The 23,106-nt window shown below is 44.0% G+C and overlaps 1 protein-coding gene across 11 annotated transcripts in view; it reads left to right on the plus strand.

Moving 5' to 3' along the window:
• The window catches only part of NFIA (nuclear factor I A), a 371,189-nt gene extending 349,495 nt beyond the window's left edge, over window positions 1-21,694 (plus strand). For all 11 annotated transcript variants that reach the window (XM_038183079.2, XM_072041916.1, XM_038183083.2 and 8 more), the window contains one exon: window positions 14,540-21,694. In XM_038183079.2, coding sequence (XP_038039007.1) covers window positions 14,540-14,557 — 18 coding nt within the window. In that variant the 3' untranslated portion in view covers window positions 14,558-21,694. The remainder of the gene's footprint in view (window positions 1-14,539) is intronic.
• The last annotated feature ends 1,412 nt before the right edge of the window (window positions 21,695-23,106 follow it).

Below are 23,106 nucleotides of genomic sequence, written 5' to 3' on the forward strand. Positions count from 1 at the left end.
TGGCAAATGCAGAAATATGATGAATGAGCTGGAGAGATTTAATTTCTTACTAAATTCTCTACAAGCTGTGTAACCTTTCTTTAGCTAAACAATTACTCTAAAAGGCAATGATTTTCTGCATTTTCATTGAAAAGTCTTCATAATAACAATGGCCTATGTTCTCCTTCTTGAAGAACTTCTGCCAAAAAAACAGTTTTCTTTTTTCCATTCAGCAGGAAACTGTCTTATTTTTTCAGTCTCCTATTCCCCACTAACATGTATTTACAAGGCCTACCACTTACTGCATGGGGTGGGAAGAAGCTTCCCCTCCGGCCAAATCATTTCGGCCTGTCTCCTCCGTAGGGAACTCTTGCATCTTGCTCGGAAGAGGAGTGTAGCCACTGTCAGAGACACAATACCAGGCCCCAGTGACCATTTAGTCTGACAAAAATGACAGCTCCTCTGTTCACAGGTACGGAGCGCGTGGCAGGGGACTCCCAGATTTGTTTGTCGGTGGCCAAGTGGCTGCAGTGGCTCGCTGCTGTAGTGGAGGTCGTGCTCCAAGACGGGAGCAGGTTTTGACCTTTGTGTGGTGGGGGAGGCACACATCGGTTCTTTCAAATCCAGGATGCTCAAAGCACAGCCAGGTTGTACACCTTGTGGCTGTGTGCCATCAGCCACGCTGCCCAGCTCATTAATTGGATGGGGTGCAGGTCCTCGCTGAACCACACGCTCCTGTGACCACGTGCTTTCCTCCTGCAGAGTTACACATTTCCTCCACATGCACACGTACACACACAGACCAAACGTACAAGTATAAAGCCAGCTTATAGTTACGTACCTCTTACTGCTTTTACTTGACTTAGCTGATTTCCTGCCACCCCGCGCCCGCCCCCAGCCTCCATTGCAGATAATGCTGTATTGGATTAGTCTGCCTCAGTGCTGCATCAGGTCCCGGATCGATTTATTGACTCTGTCAGAGTGGCTAGTACAGTAATTGTTACAAGAGCAGAATGGAAAGCAAGAATGTGTCCACATAAAATATAAAAATGACGTTTTGTTCTTTCTTTCCTCTTTTGCCCTATAGATCTTTATGTGTTTACACAGCGGAGGGCACTTTACTTAAGTTAATCAGTTCCTTCTACATTATTAATTGCGACAGTTAGGGTGCTACATGGCGGCAAACGTATTATTGAAAACATTGATCTCACACTCACAGTGTGGACTTGAGTAGGTTTTGTATTCCTTCCCTTCTTTTGCAACTGCTTTAGGGTACTATCAAATCATATTTCTTTGACTGACAATACACCATCAATACAATTGATTTCCAGGAGAGGCGGAGAGCTGCTCGTGAGAAAGAAAAAAGCGTGTAGACCTTTAGGGTATTCTGCAGGCTTGGAGAAGGGCTGATAGAAGTTGGTAATCACAGTAATTACATGCCTGGCCTGATTTCTCTATTTTGTAAAGAGTATTAATTTAAGAGCTGAAGTTTCATGAGTGTTGAAGATTTGCAGAGATGGCATGGTGAGACCTTTTAAAATCCATGTAGAATGTATACCCTTAAAAAAAGACATGCTGACTTTTTACAAGGGTTTTAGAAGTGCCTTTGAAAGACATTTCATGAAAGTTCAGCTTTCGCAGCTGATACCTATATGAGCTCTATAAATTCCACACAGCCTGACAAACTCCAGTAGGTGTCACATGTGACCTGGATGGAAAAGGTCAGCAGCTGAATTTATGGCTTTTGCATTTACTGGAACATTAAGATTTTTGCCAACTGCCATATATACTTTTTAACAATTCTGCAGTCAAAGGATTAGGACCACAATGTACAGTGAAGGTCAAAAATTAAAGGCCACGGTCCCTACAAGCTTCCAGTGGGTAGGCATTAAGTTTCTTCTGTTCTAAGAACCACTGTTGCTTAACGGTCTTTAACAGAGAGGTCAAGGAATAAACAAGCTTCAGAAGTGAACACCTTACAAAATAGACTATCTTGCTCTGAAATTAATAGGAAGTTCCATAAGAAGGGCCCAAAACACGAGAAGCAATTTCTTAATGGAGAAGGACTCTCCAGTTTGCAGCAGATCTCATGTTTGCAAGACAACGAGCATCACTCCTCCTAGTGCTGGACCATCCTAGACAAATGTGAAAAGCATGCAGAGAAAGATTCGGGCTTCAAAAGGAGTAGAGCAAAATGATATGGCAAAGTTAGTGTAATTTTATTAAAACTTGTTTATATTTTAAATTTAACAAAGATGTCTGTTCTTAGTGAGGATTACTAAGTGTGCCAAGATTTAGCTTTCAAGTTTTACCTGGTTTTAGTGTGACCAGTTCAGAAGAGCTAAGCGTATTGGTTTTTAGGTAGTTGTTTTTATAGCATATTCTACTTGAACAGAGGTGGCACTGGAAAAGTTTAATCCAATAAAAAAGATCTTTTTTAAAAAAAATCTAATATTAAGAAATCATGAGGCTACACCTGAACATATCTTGTTGGCTGAACTATGTAGCCTTTAGTTACTTTGATTATTAATATTTTTGGCATCTTCACTCACATGAACCAACTCTTACATCTAGTTATTACACATGAAGAGATGCAGGTAAATACATTTCAGAAGTCAATCAAATGTAATTTTAGTTATGAGATAAAACTAACAAAAATCACTACCACTGACTGAACACAAAAATTTCTGCATTGCTTGGAGCAACTTAATACAACTTTAGATACCCTTTTGTGCATTTGCTATAACTCCATCTTTTTAAGTGTGGCAATAGATCTGCATGTGGGATTTTTTTTTCCATTCATCCTTGCATGTGCTAAACAATGAGTTTTGAGATTTTTCAGGAACATTTTTACACATAACATTTATTGTTTGGCTCTGTCTCTCTCTCTTTTTTTTTTTTTTTAAAGTACTTTCTTGTAGTCTTTTGGGTTAAAGATCACATCTGTAAATCTATGGTATTGGACCCGACTGTACATTCATTGAAGTTGATGAGAGCAGGAGATGGAAGATTTGCTATTGGCAAGAGTTTGCTTTAGAAATACAATAATCTTTTTGTTTGATTGTATTTATATTTTGCTTCTAGCTATGCACAATAGAGTAAATCTAGTCTTTTTCAAGTAAATGTGATAAGGGTTAAAATTCACAATCACTTCATAGAGGGAAGGCTTGAACTGCGGTAATCATGTATCTCTAAAATTTTCGTGTTGTGGCTGCAGGTAGAATCTCTCAGTGAATCTAAAAGAATATTCCTTGATGTAGAGACGGGTTTAGTTTGGGTATTTCCCCAATTTACTGGTCTCATCAGCTCTATCTGAAAGTACACAACAGGTTATGTTTTGCCTGGTTTGTTCCCGGTAAGAGGGGAGGCTCCACAGGCACTTTATAAGCTCTTTGTGCTGGTAACAGCAGTGATGAGGGCAGAATCCGTCCCAGGAACTGTAGCTGCTTTATCACTTCGGTTGATGCTGTGTGAGTCAAAACAGAGCTCGGGTCCTCCTGCAGTGGCTGGAGGCTTTTCAGGAGTATGAGGAGTAAAAGTAGTAACATTTAAAATATATATATATAGGGGGAGAGCTGCAGTTCTCAGCACAATGGAGCAGCTTACTTACTGAGTACAAAGAGCCACTTCTACAGTCTATTTTCAGAGAAAAGCCCCACATTCAGTGACTCATAAAAGCGAAGAGGCACCTTTTGATTTTAAGTTCAAGGTTTACACTAGTAATTTCGTCTGTTTTCTCTGTTAGTATTAATTAAATTGAGATAGTTTAATTAGTATTACTAAATTTGATCATTAGTAGCAATCCATTCTGCCCGCCATACTGCACAAATATGATGAAGCAGAAGTAACTAAATTGTTTAATTTCATCTCACTTAATGACTTTACACTCCACCAGGACTCTCACTGGCATCTCGCAGTATGTGTGAAAATCGCTCCCCGCTAGGCCGAGACCCAACTCCCTTTCGCCAGCCACGTCTCATACGCCCCCCCCCTCGCTCGGAGGCAGATAACGGAGTTATCTGCGTCCTTTCCGAGCCCCGGTCACCCAGATCCTGTGTCGTCCCCACCCTGCTGGCTCGCACGGAGCTGGACAGGGCTGCTGGGCCACCACGTCCTGTCCCTGGCCACCGGGTCACCGCTGTGTAACGTGAGAAGCCCCGGCATCGCCGCCGCTGCACACCCGGGCCCGAGGATTGTGCACGGCCTTGAACTTTCCTCGGAGCAGTTTGTTCAGTTTAGCGAGGTACAAAGCATCAGGAGAAATGCAGACATCAAAAGTTCTCGCATTCAGGAGGCTTTTTTGTTGTTGTTGCTCAGCTCAATGCCCTCTCGGTTTTCTTTTTTTGTAAGGGGAGATTTGGGAAGGGGGGGGGGGGCTCATTGCTGGATTGATTTGTTATTCCTCCAGCTCAGTGTCTAATTTTAAGGTCAGTGTGGCAAAAACTCCAGACTTTCCCTCATGCCCCTTTTCCTGGCCATGTTAATTTGGGGATGGTTCGGGTCTCCTTGCCCAGCACACCTAGGACCTGCAGAAAACCTGGTCCCTCTTCCCTTCCTGAGGTCTCTCCAATTTCACTGCCCACCTCAGACAACGTCCCATTGCCTCAAATCCCCTGTCCCCAGCCCCCAGGCTGTCTGTCAGTCCTCACAGCCCCATCCCTACTGCCCCACTGCCCCTTGCCCGGGCATCCCCCCTGTTCCTGCCCTGCCTTTATCGGCTCGCTCGTGCTGCCTTTGCCTTCCCGGCAGCACGGCGTGACTGCTCATTTGTCTGCTTCACCCACAGACATTCGGTGCCGGGCAGAGACCAGGCACCGAAGGCTTTTGGGAGGATTTCGGAGCCTGGTGCGGAGCACTCTCTCTCTCTCCCTCCAGCTCGGGTTATTAATTCCCCTCCCCGCGCTTTCCTCTTGCTCTAATAGGACTCGCAGGGCAAGCCAGAAAAAAAGCTCAAAACTCCCCTTTGTGCCCCAAAACTTCCCAAAAACAGAGCCTTCGCAGCAGCTCAGCCCTGTCCCCCCTGCCACCCCGTGCATGCAGCTCCCTGCAGCAGGCAGGGGCTGGGGGCAGTGTGTCTGTCTGTCTGTCTGTCTGTGTGTCCGTGTGTCTGTGTCTGTGTGCCTGTGTCTGTGTGTGTGCGTGCACGCGCTCAGGCTGCCTCGCTGCAAATGGAGCTTGGGAGGCCCAGGCCGGGGGTTGATTTTTTTTGGATGACTTTCCCTGATTGTCTAAAGCAATAAAAGTACAGAAATTTTCGGGGGGAAATGGTGGTTGTGGGGAGATTATTTTTGCAGTCCTGATGCAGGCAAAACTCCTGAGGCTTCGGGAGAGTTTCGCTTGCCTGAGGACTGCAGGAACTGGCTTAAATTGAATAAAACTGTAAGTACAGTATGGGGGACTCGGTAACAAGGAGTTCTGCAAAAGCAACAAAACCAGAGAGCACAATGAAGAATGGAGCGGGTTACGCCGCGGTGAAAGTATGTACTGGTTGTTATAACACCGTGCCGCTAGAATAAATTATGTCCCTTTAAAAAGTAATACTTTAACTGTGGAGCTATATAGAGACAATTAAGACGATATTGTTCTCCTCATTTCCCTGCCCCCCTCCTTCCTCCCTCTCTCTGCAGTAGCTCTGTGGAAACTTTTAATGCTGCAGCTTGAAACTTGGGCCTCTGGGTCTAAAATGCCTGAGAAAGCACTGCGGGCTCTAACTGTAAAACATTCCTTCGGCGGGCCCTGGAAACAGGGCGCGCTGGCGCAGGCGAAGTTCAGAGGGATCACATGTAAATGAGGGCTGGCTATAGACTCCCGAGGAGCGTTTTATTTCGCTTAAACCTGAACTTGAACTTGCGAACGCGCTGCCGGAGCGGGGCCGGGCAGCGGGCGGCCGTGAGGGGCCGGGAGCTGCGGGGCTGGGGGCTCCAGGCTTTGTGCCGCGTCCGGAGGCGCTGGGCGAGGAGGGGGCCCCGGCCACCACAGCGTGGGGACAGGGGGACGGCGGGCGAGGGTTTTGGGGAACGGGCTCCCAAGCGGCTCGTTTCTCCTCGCTGAAGGGTGGAAAGTGGCAGCACGGCGCGTTTGCCGTCCCAGCCTGCGCCGAGGGCTCTGGTGGGAGCCCCTTGCGTGAGGTTATAAGCGGATCTCTGTCCGGATGTGCACTTTATTTCACGGAGGGGAAGAAATAAGTGAGATTTAACTGTCGAACTGTTGGCGCTTCTGAGTAAATTTAACTGTGCTGCTAGAGGATAAAATACAGGGCGGTCTCAAAAGTGAGGCAGAAAGAGTGCAGAAATTAAAATCCCTTCGCAGCGTATTTACGTTTAAATCACAATAGCAAATGCAAACTGCAGGGCAGCTTTTCAGGCCTTTATTTGCTCCTTCGATAAAACATGCACTGATATTTCCTCTTCCCCTTGCACAAGACTGGGGAGGCGAGGAGCAGCTCGCGGCCCCGCCAGCAACCCCAGGTGAGGTGGGGACGGTGCGGCCACCACCAGGCTCTGCCCGCAGCCAGCACGGCCGCTGGGCACGGGGGCACCTTCCCCCCAGCTGCTTTTGGCCGGTGGGACATATTTGGGTCATTTCTGGTGACTCCCAAACAATTTTGGCTGTGTCTGTAGCAAAACTTTGAAAGGATGAATGGGTGAAAAAAAAAAAATCTTTTTGGCAGTTACTCAGGAAATATCTACAAAGATGTCCTTTCTGGAGCAAGATATTATTTCAGGGTTTGTGTTAGGATCATTTTTATTCTGTGACAGCGCATAAAGAGACCAGGACAGAGCAATGAGGTCTGGCATAGCTAAAATCCCTTCTGTGTGTGTGAGGTTATATAGTTTATCAATGCAGAAACCACCACGGGCTTTGCAAAGTAAACAGCTGGCTTGATTCTGTGTGCTGCACTTTGGAGTCATCTGTGGGATTTAAATGGCTAGCCTGAGATTTTTGGAGTAAGGCAAATATATATTTTTTTTTCTTTTAAACATGTCAAAAGGGTTTTGCAGCCATTTGTTTTCTTAGTTCCTTTATTTGTTAGGATTTTCCTTTCTGTTTCATTTTGGTTTATTTTGCTTTTGCAAACGTCTTCGCTGCCACCAGCGAGACTCCAAATAAAATAAAAAAAAGTTTCTATCCCAGTCAGAAAACCTTATGGCAGCGACAAATATCACAGAAAGCCATCGTCTCTCTCAAAGATTTCATCTCACCATCCACTTAATCCGCTTGCTGTACCTCAGATCTCAAGTAACTTTCATACTGTGGGCTCACTTTAATGGATAGAATCTATTTTTCATGAAAAAGCAGGAAATAAGCTGTCTTTCGTACAAAGATTTACAAAATGTAATCATTGTTGAAATATTCTCTTTGAACTGCCTTGTCCGCAGGGGTGTCTGGCTCCCAATACCCCCGTTTCTTTAGAACACCCTTACAAGTTCTTCTGGTAGATCAGGTACACTGGTGGTTCTGGTCTTTGATGTCTTGAATGAATGAAAGAAAAGCATAATAAAAGAGAGCTGTTGATCAAGCATAAAATACTCTTTAAGCTGACAGAATGGCAGAGTTAACACATTCTAAGCTGCTTTTAGGTTTTTCCTTTTTTCCTCACATTTTCCTGTGCTTTGTGTACAGTGGGGGTTTTTATTTTTTGAAAAGTCTCTGATCTATGTAGTATGCCGTCCTCTAACAAAAAACCGAAATGGGATTGTTTCTCTCTCTTTCTCCCCTTCTTTTTTTTTTTTTCCTCGCTCTTTCACTCAACTATCTTTTTTTTTTTTTTTAACAGCAAGGGTTACGGTTTAGCATTACTGCAGTGAGCTTTCAGAGTATGACGAAGTTTAGCAGTTATTTTGAAGATTTCAAAGTCAATTTACTAATAAACAAACTTGTTCACGTAACTGTTTAGAAAAGCGGGGGCAAAACTTTAACTCACAAATTGTTTCCAAAGTAAAATGAAGATCTTCTGTCCAAAAGCACAATTGTAAACCGAAAGAGCGACATAAAAATGACCTCATTGTGAGAGAACTTCCTTTTAGAGTCAGAGAAAAGGGAAAGTTTTCTTCCTGTAGATCTAATTTAGATCTTAAGTTCCCATACATTATTTATACATCATATTCAAAGTGCCAGCCTACTCTGCTTGCTGGATTACATTTCAAACATTTGCCATTGATAAGTCTTCGCTGTATTATATTCAGACTAAATGTGAATATGTCATAGCGCAGTCAATCTTTAATCCGCTGAGCTTCAGGTTCGGGCGGCAGGGGGTCCAGCACTCAGAGCATTGCTTTATACTTGAGAAACATCTGGGGCCAGCTGGGACACTTTACTGGAACATTCAGATGTCTGGAACAACAGCAGGAGTTACTGTATGAGTGTGTTTTCATAGGTTTGGGAGGGTTTGGGGTGACTTAGTTAAAAACACGAGCTATTCCCAACTTGAGGTTTGAACCCAGGCAGAAATCTTGCCTGAAGTGAGCTTGTTGGTCCCAGGAGAGAAGTGGTTTGGACTACTATACATTTTTAATAGTCAGCAGGCAGAAGTCCATATTACAGAATTATTGCACATAATTTAATGCAGTTTGCCACAATTGGCATTCTCGCAAAAGCTATTGGATGCAGCGCTACTGTACACATCGCCTGGAGACTAGTGTCCCTCCCGGGACAGGTTTTATCTTCCTCGAGACAGTATAAATATGCTCGTAGTGGGGCGTGTGACTCTCCTGGGTTTGGATTTTGGACAACCCGAAGATTCACTCACTGTTTTATGTCCCTTTGGGGATGACCGACATGCTACTTACGTCCCTTTTGGTATTCCATTTTGGAAAATATAATTACTAAATAATTAATCCCAGCTCTAAGAAAATAACTTGCATAGGCACAAAGGTGACCTTGTCTTCAATATTCACCTTTCGGTTTACACAGTAGGATCAAATTTCATGCCTGGAGAAACTCTGGAGAAACCAATAGAAAAGTGGGACGAGTGCAGGCACGGGTGAAGTGGATGTGGTTGCTCTAAGGGCAGGAGCCCTCGCTCCAGTTGCACCAGAAGCCGAATTCCCACAAACTTCACTCATCCTGGCAGCCCTTTTGAAACCATACCAAAGCCCAAGTTCTGGCCTCTTACTTTCAGATGACCTGCCACAGGGAAGAGCCGTGCCGGCAGCTTTCACAAGGCGATGTCTAACAGACCAGCTTGCTACCTAGCTGTTTACATTCTCACTTTATCTTTAAAACCAGAAGGACTCGTTACCCCGATGCGCCATCCCAGGGTTAATGTTTCTGATTGCCTTGAAGTTCTTGCAATGACCGAAATGTCATCCCCAAACAAAACAAATGAACTGATGCGCCGTGATGAATCCTTGCAGGTGCCCGGCGGTCGTGGTTCAGGTTCAGCTCTGCTGCTCAAACAGCCTCTTTGCCGGCAAGCTCTAAAGCTGCAAGGTTGATGGTTTTTTTAATTCAAGCCCTTATCAAAGGTGGATTTCCCCGCCCAGGACGGAGCAGTGATAACTTGCTGCAGCCGTGCCAGGGGCAGCAACGGCCGCGGTGCAGCGGCAGACGCGTTTGAAGTCCCGACAGCTGCCGGCGCTCTGCCGGCACCACGCACCAACACAGCCCAACCAGGCCAAATCGTAAAGAAAATGGCCGGCGCGGAGCGGGTCTTAGCCCTAAGTGGATGAGGTGAAGAAAAATCTCCTGTGTGTGGAGTTTGTCAGAGTTTCAAATGTGTGAATGTCCTTAAATAACCCACATCGCCCGGAGAAATAAGCCAACTGTCACACCCAGTTCTGGATTCCACATTAACAACCTCCTTCCGCAGCGTTAAACTTTGCCCTTGAGGACTTTTGTTTAACTTCTTAATTTGAAAAACAGATAGGGCTGCTTTACAACCTTCACTTTTTGCGCGAGCTGAAAGGCCTCATTGTTAGCGCAGGGGATGTGCAGGTAGAAGTAAATTTAACAAGTTTTCGTTTGATTGTCTTTCTGTTTGGAAACGCATGAGCCGTGTTCACGGCTAGGCTAGGGAGCCGGGGATAAAACATGTCGCACAGGAAGGCTGTTTTAAGAAGGTTTTTGTAAACAATGGGCCGGTTTCTGCGTTCCTGACGCAGGCAGAAACTGCTACCGAAGTCAATGAGGCACTTTCAGCTTTTCTCCTTTTAAACATCGTGAATCGCGGAGCGCTTCCTCGCTGTTCTTCCAATACAAAGGACCCGATTGTCAGAAGTTGCTGAAGGATTTTTGTGTGTCTGTGCTATCTTCAGAACAGCATAAGAAACAAATAGACTCCCGCTATCAAAGACACATAATTGCCATTTCAGACTTCCTGTTTAGGATTCAGTCAAGTAGATATTGTTTATGGTTCATAAAACCTTACTACTGTGAGGATTCTCAGATACTGGCAGTATAGAGTTTCAACTTTCATGGTGCTGTAAATTAGAAAAAAAAAAAAAGTGTGATAATACTCCTCCGAGAACAGTAAAATAGAGCTCTGCAATGGTTAAATGGAATTTTATAAGCACATTCGGTGTGGAACTGTTTTGCATTACATGAGTTGAATACCTTAGAGATGACACACATCTGCAGGCACTTTATTAAATCCTTAGTCAGCACTTTTCGACCTGATGAGATTACTTCTTCATTTGACTGGAGAAAGGGAAGCGAAGATCTCGTGCCGGACTGCAGAATTCTTTCTGATGTTTCACCTTGAGCGCCGGGGAAGGACAGCAGGATGCTCCGCAGGACAATACAGACCTGTGGTGGCACTGACAGCGGTGCGGCAGTAATTGCACGGAGTAGGACCTTTAGCTCCACTGGATTCATTTAGCTCTAAACTTGCTGGTACAATAGTACTGCAAAGTAAATAGAGAGGAAATAAAATACTGGCTCTTTTATGAAAACGCAAGGAGATCATATCGTCCTGACTGTATTGTGATAGTGCACATGATTTAAATGGAGATTTTAAATTAAGAAAGGCAATACGCTGTTCTCCGGCTGGGTGTAGTCGGATAGATTACGGGACGTGAAGGGATAAAACGCATGAGGGGGCTCGACGGGAGAGCCCCCATGTTGTGCAGCACCCTGAAAGAAAGCAAAAAATAAGTCAGCAGTCCCCAGGTATGGACCTGGGCTTTCCCCCCCTGCCCTGAGCCCCCTAACCGTGCAAAACACCCGGCAGATCACAACTATCAGAGCTCCGACACTTAATATGCTTCCCGGACGTGTTCATTCGAGGCGCTGAGGTCTCCTCTCCCCTTGCAGGAAAGTTTCACAGGTGCTTCAGAAGGACAATGGAGCTCTTCAGACATAATCCGGGAAGACTTAGACATGTATAGGAGGCTTGAGGGGGATATGAGATCTTAATATTAGAATGATTAGTAGAAAAGGAGGATCATTCTGTGTGTGCATTTCAGCTGTAAGACGCTCTAAATTAAAACGGTATCCTGAGAGCAGTGCTGGTGGGATCTGATGAGTAAATGCACTCTCTGTCTTGCTGTTCTGCTGCCTCAGCCCATAAAACATTTCATCAAAGCCGGGCTGCAGGAACAGCCAGCGCGCGGTGCAGCTGTTTGCGAGGTACTTGGAGTTTGGCTCCTTTAAAAGCAGCTTTTCAGTAAAGTCAGTCCGGAGCCCCTGCACGGGAGTTTAAAAAATACCCGTGCAGTTTGGGTTTGATCCCGTAAGGGTTAATTAAGTTTTGCATCGGTATTAAGGCTGAGCAGTGTCTGCAGGAGTCATATTGACACCCTGGTGCATGGTAACTCTACTCCTTTATTGACATGTTGCTAGTCAAGAGCACAATAGCACTCTGTGTCTGCAAATCATTGCTAAAATCATCTCAAGAAAAAAAAAGTTTGAAAGCCTAACGCTAGACAAAGGCCCCAGAGCTGCACTGCGCAGCGAAAAACTCCAGAGTCAGCAACTTCTATTGATTAAAAACTAACCTTTAAAGTAACTCTCAGAGTGTGTGGTTAGCATTTAAATTTAAACATGTCATGAGTTGATTTGTGTTACTGAATACCAACTCAGAAGGAGTTACATTCACATCAGATTTTTTTTTCTAATTCCCTTAAGCAGCTAAAGTATTTCATGAAATGTCAATAGGGCAGGGGAGAAAAAAAAGGTGTTTTGGAGGGAGGGGACTCGCGCGGAGCCTCGCCGCTTCTTTTCCCATGCAAATAGTCACCCCAAAAAGAAAAGTGTGGGGAGCGAAACACAATAATTAGACCTTTGTCTAACTTTCCCAAGTGCCAGAGAAAGACAGATTAATTAAATACACAACAGTGTTGGTTTTTGGAGTGGGGGTCTCTCTCGCTGTGTAGGTCATAAATTAGGCAGAATAAATACTTCAATGTGTTTGCAGCGGGCTGCTACGTCAGAGCGGCTGGCGGGCGGTGGGAGGGCGCAGCGCGGCTCTTGCTAATGACAGTCACGTCTGGGGCTGTCTGGTTGCTCGTAGCAACGAGACATGATGTAACACCGGGATGAACTTGAACTTGGGGGACTTGAAAAGGGAACAATAGACCAGAGCAATCAATAAAGCCTATTTCAGTGAAGGATTACAGAGCCGCTCTGGGGTAACCTTGTCTGCGAGGCGCAGGCTGAATAGCAAGACGCGTGAAGGAGCGCCGGGCCGTGGGGGAGCGCGGCCGCGCGGGACGGACGGGGCGGATGGACGGATGGACGGACGGGCACACGGACAGACGGACGGACAGGCCCAGGGCATCCCCGAAGCGGGGGCCGGCAGCGGGAAGGCAGCCTTCATCCCCCCTCAGAGCCGGCGGGGAGCAGCCGGCCTCCACAGCGCGGCAGCTCCCTTCCCGTCCTCCTCTGTTATTATTATTTTTTTTTTTTTTTTTTTTTTGAGCAATCTGCTGCGAAGTCAGAGGGGCCTTGCGAGGCCAGGGCAGCTCCCGCTGCCGTCACCCGGCTGCCGAGCCATGTGGCCGGGCCGGCGGCGACGGGAGCCAATTGGACATCTGCGATATAGATTTGAAACGATCGGCGCTGAATTTTTAACCCCTTTGCTCCTCGCTGCGGCCTCGCCACGGCTGCAGGCCCGGCCCAAGGCCGCCGGAGATGCTCCCGCCAGGCCCGGGAGGGCCCAGGGCCCCCGCGCCGCTCCCCCACACAACCAGGGGGCCGGGACTTGGCACCGCCTCGCGAATCCTGCAGGAACTCCTCTCTGTTTATGAACTTTACATATGAGAGCTATTTCGCTTAATTACAGCCCGCTTAAGTCTAAATAGAAAATCTGTAGGCAATAGATGGAGCCGATATGGGACTGGCGTGTTTGTATTCAGGAGGGCGAGCGAAGGAAGAGTTGGTTAATGAGGTGTACTGGAAGCGGGACAACTCCCGCGATCGTGCTATTTATTTTACCGGTTCCTACCTCCATGGCAAGACCACATAATCTTGAAGTCCCACACAAAACTTGCCTCAGAGTTTTCTGTAAATGTTCATAAATCCTCCCCGGGTTGATTGTGCTATCAATCAAGCCAGACGCTGAAAAGGAATAGAGGAAAAAGTTGGTAAAACTTGTCGTCAGTTTATACCTGCACACGTATGCACCTCATACATTACAGGGCCCAGGCTAAAAACGCGGGGTGTCAGCAGCAGCTCTCTAATACCTGGGCCTTTTCTGCTCGTTTTGTTTTACTTTGGGCTAAATCGCTGCTGCTCGCTGGTGTGCTCCCACCGCGACGTGTCCCCGGGCCTTACACTGCCCTCATTCATCTGGGGTTCGGGTTGGCACGGCCCTTTGGGGTCTCCCCGGCACTGTCCCAGCCCCTCAGCCCCACGTGTTGTCCTGCCGGGGAGTGGAGCTGCTTTCTGAGCCCCAGCATCTGCGCCTTTGGGTTAAGGACAGTATTGTTGTGTGCTCTGCAGAGCTAAAATCCCAGGCAATTTCCTCCCTTTGGAAAGGGAAAAAAAAAAAAAAAAAAGATTTTTTTTTTCCCCCAAAGAAAAGCTATTAGTTGAGGTTTGCGTTTTGTTTTGAGACACAAGTATGCCCAGAGATACGGGACATTTTCGCTGATCCACTTTCCCCCAGATTTGCTTTATCCTCGCTTTTCTCTAGCGATCCACTTTCTCCTAAGAAAACAGCCCTGTTGTTGAATTTCTGTGCATCTGTTCCAGTGAGACAGTTGAAGCAGGGCAGTATAAAGCAACAGATGCTTATGCTGGCACATGCCTAAATACCCAAGAAAACCCCGACTGCAGGGTGATAAATGGCACCGAGACGCGAATGTGTATCGCCTTTTCAGGGGATTAGACAAAAGTGAGCTAGAGGGATCTTCAAGCCATAATCTATTAAAAAGATTGATAACTTGTAACATGACATGACCCCCGTGTTCGTCTGTAGCTATGTCCAGCGACTGTCGCTGAAAAAAAAATATATTGATTTGTACAGTATTTTTAATTAAGCTTTGTAATTAGGTCGATTCGTCACAGCCTCAATTAGCCCCCCTCTTGGCGGCCGAGGATCGCCGCGGCGCTCGGAGCCCTTCCCGCGGCAGCGAAAGCGAGCGGCCGGGCTGACGAAGTCTCCTCTTCTCTCTTGCAGTCCTGGTACCTGGGATAAAAGTCTCCGCTTCCCACCACCCACCGGACAGACCACCTGACCCCTTCCCACCTCTGTAACACGAAGCAGCAGCAACGCAGCGCAGCGACTTCACATCGGCGGAAGGGGAGGCGAGCAGACACCGACAGCAAACTCGTACATGGAAATGGCAAACGTTATGGTTGAATGGCAAAGGCCGTAACTTTTTCGAGATTTTTTTTTTTTTTAGACAACTTTAGGACTGTTGTAATTTCTCCTATGGTGCTGGAAATGGTTGGGCTTCATAACTTTTGAAGTGTTTCATTGGTAGTGTAAGCGTTAGGTGACACTGAGTAGAACTAGCCTCTGCTGCTGCTTACCAACTCGCTCTTGTAACACACTTTCCATATGGAGCCTAACTGTTTTACAGTATCCTCATCGATTTTTTCCCATACAGGTGTGAGACTTCTTGAGAAATCATGAAACACACTTAAACTATAACTTTTGTAGTAGCTGAATTCTGCAATATATAACTTACCGGACAGACATAGAGCATGTTTTTCTGTAACATATCGGAAAAAAAAAATGCAGGTTTTTTTGTTGTTCTTTTTTTTTTTTTTTTTTACAGTCGGCACTTAGATACGTAACATGAACCATAAGAGCATTGTCAACAATTTTTTTCCACTCGATTGCAGAGCGATTTAAAACATCGAACTACTACTATTCACTAAAAAAAAAAAAAAAAAGAAAAAAAAGAAAAAAAAGTTTGAAATGCTGCACTTACATTAAAAAAAACATTTTTCAACAATTTTCAACAATTACACAAAAATTCACGCAGAAATGGGGAAGTTGGTCTGTTTTGACAGAAACTGACAGGAATCAATCAAAACAATCGAATTTTGAATTGAGTAAAGTGCAATTTCATTGGATAGCTAAATATCTTTGTAAGATAGAGATTGTTGAAAATTCTATTTTTGTTTTCCAAGTCCTTCCACCCCAGGACTCTAAATTATTGGGGTAAAAAACAGCCTTGCAAGAAAAAGGGGAGCTATTTTTGCTTTTTATGTTTTTTATTGTTGAACTTGTATCCCTTTAAAACTGAAGGAAAATTAAAAAAAAAAAAAAAAACAAATCTAATGGTGCTTTTACCACAATATGTTAACTACATTAAATGCTAATTAATCATTTTCTGTTATCAAAGCACATAACTAAAATTAAATCATAATATCTGTTAATTTTATAAGCTAAAAGTCACTATAATGGATTATGCCAATTCTGACAAATTTTACGTGTTTCCGGCAATATAGGGTTTATCAGTTCTCAAACACCTTGGGAATAATATAGAACGGTCCAGAAATTAAAACACCTTTGTGTCCCTGAACTGGTACATTTTCTGGACTGCGAAGAAAACAATACAGAAACAAATGCTGATATTACAACTTATGCCAGTTCAAAGCAAGGGCACTTGCTGAAGAAGAAAAAAAAAAAAAAAAAAAAGTTTGGACCCCAAACGTCCTGTATCTTATGTACAAAAAAAAGGAAAAAAAAGAAAAAAAAAAAAGAGTGCAAGTGATTTTTTCTATCAGACAGCGGAGCACCCCTTTGCTTCACATGCAACTTTAAGAAGGTTTCCTATACTATACATATATATACGTTCTGGTTGGCAAGTCCAGCTAATCAGAGAAAGTCTCTGCATGTTCTAGTGTTAGTAACTAATTTTTATATAGTTAATGTAGGGTAAAGTAGAGTGCATTAAGACACAATATTGTAATCCCTATTCCAGGCACTTGCCTTTAAACTATGTTTGTTCGACCCTTCAGAAGGGTTTCTACTACTGTCCTATACAATCAAGTAACTGAAATTCTTGGGAAGACACTTTGCTCCTCATCTTTTCCCTGAAACAATGTTTTGTTTTGTTTTCTTAATTTGCACGAAACAAAAAAAAAATTCCATATCAATGTGCCTTGCCCTGGATAGCGATTATTTGTGGAATTGTTGCACATGTTCCTATATTGAAAGGGGTTTTTCCCTAGTCAAGCATTTGGAGACACTTTTTGTAAATGTGACTTTTATGTCAGCCATTGTCAGTTTCAACATCTAGAATTAAATAGGATGTTAGTTGTTCCGCAGATAGGAGTAGTGTTTATTGTCCTGTATGGTCAGTGGCAGTGCTATTCTGAGATCTGTAGATGCTAGATTATCAGTATTTTTGGATGTTGCTGCATTTTACATTTTATTTGGAGTCTTCCTTTTGTTTTGTTTTGTTTTTGTTTTTTTTTTTTTTTCCCAGATATATGAAAATATGCAATACCTGCTTATATCATGTAGAAAAGCTTAGCAATTATTAATTTTTCTTTTAATTTTTTTTTATTTGACCAAAGTTGGTGCTGCACTTGACGCAGTGTGTTTTAGGTGTTTGTCTTTGTACTTTTGTGATTTTGAATGCACATGCAGGAAGGGCTCTTCTTAGAGAAGCAGTCAAACTGTGAAGCACTAAGCTGAACCCTGCTTCAAGCAATTTTTGTTTTACAACTGTTCCTTTCACAAGCAAGCCTTAAAAAAAAAAAAAAACTTCCTTTTTCTTCAGATCCCACACCCATTTTTATTAGCAGACTGCAATCAATCCACATTCAATAAAAGTATATAATGCCCATTTTTATATGCACGTTTTTAAACTTCCAAGTTCTGAAAATTGTTTACTGGTTATTCTCTATTTAAGGAAAAAATAAAATGTTTTGGATTTTCATATGTGTCTGATAAGTGGTTGAGTAGTCATTTTGCTCTATTGTATTGTGTGATTGTTAGTATATGGTATCACATCCTCTAGCCAGCATCCTTTGCCTTCCCTATAGCACTTAGCTGGGCATTACTTTATTAAGACATATGTGCACTAAAAAAAATAGCAGCTTTCAGTGCTTCACAGTGAAGGGAAAAAAGCCTAGACAAACATTTTGTCAGAACCTTGCTATGAGACAAGGTATTACCAGTAAATTGGTTGTATATACAATAAAATTGCACCCTTTTTTAAACAAAACAAACTAAGCAATAGTTTGGGCAGTTAGTTGTTTTTAGTGAGCATGTTGTAGTCATGGCTGCAAAGAGAGAGAATTAAACTGCCCACTCAGAAGATATGTAATTTGTATGTTGTATAGTTTTATTGATTACACTGATTTATTCTACCCTATTTTATAATGCAGGACTTTTGTAATGTTGTTTAAATGAGGAAAAATTTCTGTCAAATTAGCTTAGTGGAATTTCTGATTGTTCGTTATAAAGGCAGCGTTCATAGAATTGCTTTTTTTTTTTTTTTTTTTTCCTTTGGGAACTGGATTTAAGTTAAAAACTTTCCTGTTTCCTTTTTGTATGTATTTAAATACAGTTATTTTTCTTCTCTCAATGGTATAGCATATTCCTATGCTTGAGAAGTATAGGCTACTGAAGAACCATTGTAAATGGACATTACAGGTATGCTGTATTTTTGAAGGTATTTTGTCATATTAAGTTTGATGACGCTAAAGTTAGGGAATTCTGAGCAGAATTGCGAGAAAAAAAAAAATGTTTTAAAGGCTTTAAAACATTAGGTAGGCGGTCGAGGGTGTTCACCAACAGGGGTTGTAAAGCATTACACACTAAATCCCGTTTTTTGTTCATCTTGCTGCCACGCAGCCGCCGCGGCAGCAGGGCGAGGAGCGGAGGCCTGGCAGGGCAGCGCCGTGCCCGCGCCCTGGCCCTGGCTCAGCAGCAGCAGGTTTCGGGCCCTCTTCCCTCCAGGTTGCTCTAGCAGTTATGTTTTTTTTTTGTTTTTTTTTTTTCATCACGCGAACGACTTTTTTCTCCCCTCCCCGTCTCCTTCTCTCCAGAAGTTGTCAGACGCACAAATTCTCTGACCTGCAGTCACCCACCCACCCATCCAAATTGAAAGGCCTAGAAAAGTGCTTAGCGCGAATTGACTTTGCCAGTTAATTCCTTTCTTTTTCCTCTTTTTGAACTAGGGCACTTGCTTTTATCATGCCGCACACCCCAGCAATGCCATTATTTATTCCTCTTCCTTTATAATAAAAACTTACGGGCTTAAAGTTAGGCAGCCATGGTACACTTTGTCTCTGCTGTTTATTCCCCCTCCCCCTTAAGGCCGAAGGGGAACAGAAACACCAAGTTTTCTCAACTCCACAGTATTCAGTCAGCCCACAGGAATATGCAAAATCCCTCTAACATTTTTTTTTTCTTTCTCTATTTCTCTTTGTTCCGTATATTTGCAGCTTTGTAGTAACAGTGTTATAAAATATTTACTGTACAAAAATACAAAAAACCCAGATACATAGCCTAAAACAGTTTTTTTTTCCTTGTGGTGAATTTTTTTTAAGAATGTCAGTTAATATTGTACTTTGCATTGTGTCTCTGGAAATATCTTTTTTTTTTTTTTTTTTTTTTTGGTAGAAGGCCTCCATCGAACAAAATTAAAACCATAACCGGCATGACAATGTAAGGAGAGCTTCAATGGCACCTAAACAATAAATAAATAACAAAATAAACCTCATGAGGTCTGTTGGAGGCAGGTCTTGTGAAGTTAACACTGCCTGCTAGGCAGGATTTTCATTAAATCAAGCTTACAATGCCAATTTTGTCTTGAAGTCAATGCATGTATTACTGTTTGACAGTAAACCCAGCTATGCCATCATCAAGTCCAAGGCTGCGCAATAGTCTAATTAGTATCGAGTACATTTTCCTTTTATTTTTTCCAATAAAAAAGCAGTGGGATGAAAATTGCTTTGATATATAGCAGGTAACATTGAAGCTATTCCATAGCACTTAACTGTAGTGAATACTGTGTCACCAATTCTGAAATCAATTTAATGTTTAATGCAAATCCATTACATGGTGCTATTACAGGCTGGCAAAATGATTTACAAAAATGTGACAACTTGGGCTCAATTCACTCTGCTTTCCAACAATGTAAATGCATAGCAGTGTTTATCTGCATGAAAACTATGCACTAATCTATCTGAAAAAAAAAAAAAAAAAAGAAAAGAATATATCAACTTTGGTATCTACTTTCCGTTTACTTCAATCCTTGCCTTTTTGGTCATTGTTATAATGCCAGCTTTAGGACAGAAAGAGTTATAAGAAAACCAGCATAATACCTGATATATTAAAATGTAGTGCCTGTGAAATCTGTATTATATTGCTCTTCTGAAGTAAGATTTTTCTACACCGGTAGCCTTCGCTGTCTGTCAGAACCTTCTGATATAGGTGATGTAAAATAACCGTACAATATTAATGCATGCTATTCCATAATGCTTAGTAGCTGTATGAATATTACTCAAAGTTATGTTAGTCTTTTTTTCTGACTTGGTTCTTGTCAGATAGGTTTAAAGATATTTCACTGAGAACGCAAATTCTGTCTTTTCTTGATTTGGGGTGTTTTCAGTATTTTGGAGGTATACATTTACTTAAATTCAGTATTACTTGTGTTTTGGGTTTTTTTTCTTTTTTTTCTTTTTTTTTTCCTTTTTTTTTTTCCTTTTTTTTTTTTTTTTTTTTTTCCTAGAGGGCAGGACATGGTGTTTGAGACCAGAAATCTGTGCCTGGTAAGATTTTCATCTCAAAAAGCTACCCTAAGAATTCAAAGAGCTTGCTCTGAAGAACATACCATAAAGTTCAAATTTTAAGGGACAGTCCTTTAAACCCATAAACGAGATTGAGCTCGTCTTGCGAGAGATTTCTTAATGGGCAGCGGTTAACCAGGTACCCATGCTTGACCCTTCTTCACACCAGACTTCCTCATATAGAAGAAAAAACCCTTTAAAAAAAAAAAAAAAAAAAAAAAGAAAAAAAGAAAAAAAAAACCTCATGTGGTTGTTTAGTTTCATGCACAGTTGCAATATTTTTCTTCAGACAAACTCTGTACAAACTTTGGGCCCGATTCATAAAAGCTCATTTGCTATTAACACGGGACTCTGGTGGGCTTTTCTCCTCCAAATTTCGGATCGCTTTCTGTCCGAGGACACGCTCTGGCCGGTCCTTCTTTCCCCAGCACGCGCGCCTGCTCGCTCTCCTCTCCCTCCTCTTCCCCTCCCCACCTCCCCGAACTCCGAAGGAGAACAAAAATCGATGGGCCAAGGGGCCACGGAGGCAGGAGGGGAGGAAGCGCAGGCCCATGCTCCGACACCTCAAACGCGCAGGCGTGCGAGAGAAAAGGGGGAGGCAGCGGACGGGACCACCCCGAGCCGCGCTCCGGCCCTTGCGAGGTTTTGTCACGTTGAGGTACACGCTGCTCGATTCCAAAAAAGAGATGCTGTCTGTACCCGAAAAACGCGCTAGATTGCTACCTCTGAGCTCTAGAGAAAACCTTCGTAAAGGAGAACACTTGTATACAATGTGAACTTTTGTACTTTGTACGCTTTTTTTTTTTTTTAGGGAAGACTATTTTCCACTTAGTTAATCTTCTATGCTCGAGCATGAACAAAAACAATTGTGTTCAGTGAAATCCCCCCCTTTTATCTGCATCCACAAATTAATATGAGGGAAAAAAAAAAAAAAAAAAAAAAGATGAGTTTTTAGACGGAGCATGGTAGGAAGAGAGTCCCCGGCTTGGCATCTCTGCCTTGGCCGCTGCTTGCTCTCGCTGCGGGCGTCCCTTGGGGGAAAGGGCTGCAAAATTCCTTGCTTTGGAGACACAATCAAGGAGAAAGCCCCGCTTTGGATGGCTCAGCGGTTTCTCCGCGCAGTTGAGCTTTGACCTAGCCCTGGCCCGCTTTCCGAGACTGGTCCAGCCAAGTCCCTCGGTGTTGCTTTTAAACCCGGGGCACTAAAATTTCCACTGGCCGCGTGAAAGATCTGCTGCAAATTCACTTGACACCCGTGTTAATACCATGTCGTGTTCATTTTTTTTATGAGTCAGGCCCCTCGTGCCTCTAGTATACTTGTATTGACTCTCATAGTTACCATTTTAGTTTTACTGTGTTCTGTGAAAAAAATTGTAATTGGTTGAGAATCACTGTGGGCATCCATTCTTATTCAACTAAGTCTCCGCAGGTTTTTTGAGCTGGTGTGGATTAGTTTAACTCTTGTATTCAACCATTAGTGCTACCACCTTCTCACATTACAATACAATTACTGGAAGCAAGTACTGCATTTCCTATGCAACAAAAAAGGAAAATAAAAAATTGCTAATGCTAACGGGCCGTGTTGTTATTTACTTGCACAGGGTATCTGCGCGCTCGCGGCACCGCGGGACTCGCTGCGAGGCCGAGTGCTCCGGGTGCATACACAGGGCCGGCACCAGCCTTGCCGCCCCAGGGTCCCCAAACCACGGGATTTTGGTTAAATTGAACCGCAGTCGGCGCATCAGCTGTGCTGTCGGTGTCCCCTCTGCACAGAATCACTCCTGCTGTGGTAACCAGCTGCATCTCAGCAAACCTCTGCAGGTTAAATCGCTCACAAAGCACATCTAGTAAAAATTAACCGAGATTAATTAATTCTGCAAGTGCCACGATGTATCTTTAAAGGTAGCTAAGTGCTAAAAACGCCACCACGTTGGCCAAGCACCGCGGTGCCGTCTGCGTTTCAGCTGCTGCTGATGGTGGAGACCTCGCAGCCAGCCCGGGCCGTGCTGTCCTGCACCTCCCCGTGGGGCTTCTGGGGCACGGGGCAGAAAACGCAGCTTTCCTCACTGCACTTTTAAGTTTTTCCTCACTTGATGCGTTTTTCCTAAAAGAAACACGCAGAAGTTAAGATTTGCAGAAGGCAATTTTTTTGCGTTTCAGCAATTCTGCCTGCTTTCTGCATGAAAACTGGCACAAGGCCACAAGGCTGGGGCAGCTGTGCTGGTGGCCCTGTGGGGACACGAGGTGGGGACCCTTGGGCGCACACCCTTCCCTGGGCAGCACCAGCTGGGAAACAGCTCTTCCTTTTTCTTTTGGGGACAATTAGTGCTTTCCAATAAGTAGTTACTCGAAGCACTGGTATTTCTTTTCTGACCACCGCACCCCCTGTTTCATTTTGGGCTTCCAGGACAGGATGGGAGGTTTGGGCCATGCACAGATCTAATGTCACTGTCCTCTGGTGCCCCCTCCTTGCCCCTCACAATGCCTTTAGCCTCATCCCAGCTCCATGCCTGGTCACTGCTCCAGCCACGGCACCAGCATTTGGGCAGAAAATTCATCCTGGGGCTGCAGGAACAAGCCCGAATGCTGCTGGTGCCCAGAGGGAACCAGGAGGGGCTCCAGGAGGGTGGCCAGATCCTGCGCCACGCGGGGCAAAAGCTGTAGGGGAGCAGCCACCTGTAGGGCTGGGCCTCGGTCGCCCTCTCCCTCGTGCTTGCTGCTGGTCTTGCACTCGTTCCTTCTCGCTTTCTCCTTTCTTCCTGCAGGAAAAAAAAGGTCTCCATCAGCACCTAAGGAAATAAATCCCATTCGTTATTTATCGCTATGAAAAAGTGTCAGCTGGGATCGGAGTGCAAGAAGAATACACAATAGTCCAACAATAAAAAAATACAAAGTTTGGGTGGGAGAATCACTGAGTGGTGTTCAGGCAGAGAAAAATTCCACTGCCGTGACCTGGGGGAGAAGCAACCGAGGTGTTGAGGGCCC

Source organism: Anas platyrhynchos, chromosome 8 (genome assembly GCF_047663525.1).
Source record: "Anas platyrhynchos isolate ZD024472 breed Pekin duck chromosome 8, IASCAAS_PekinDuck_T2T, whole genome shotgun sequence".
NCBI lineage: Eukaryota > Metazoa > Chordata > Aves > Anseriformes > Anatidae > Anas > Anas platyrhynchos.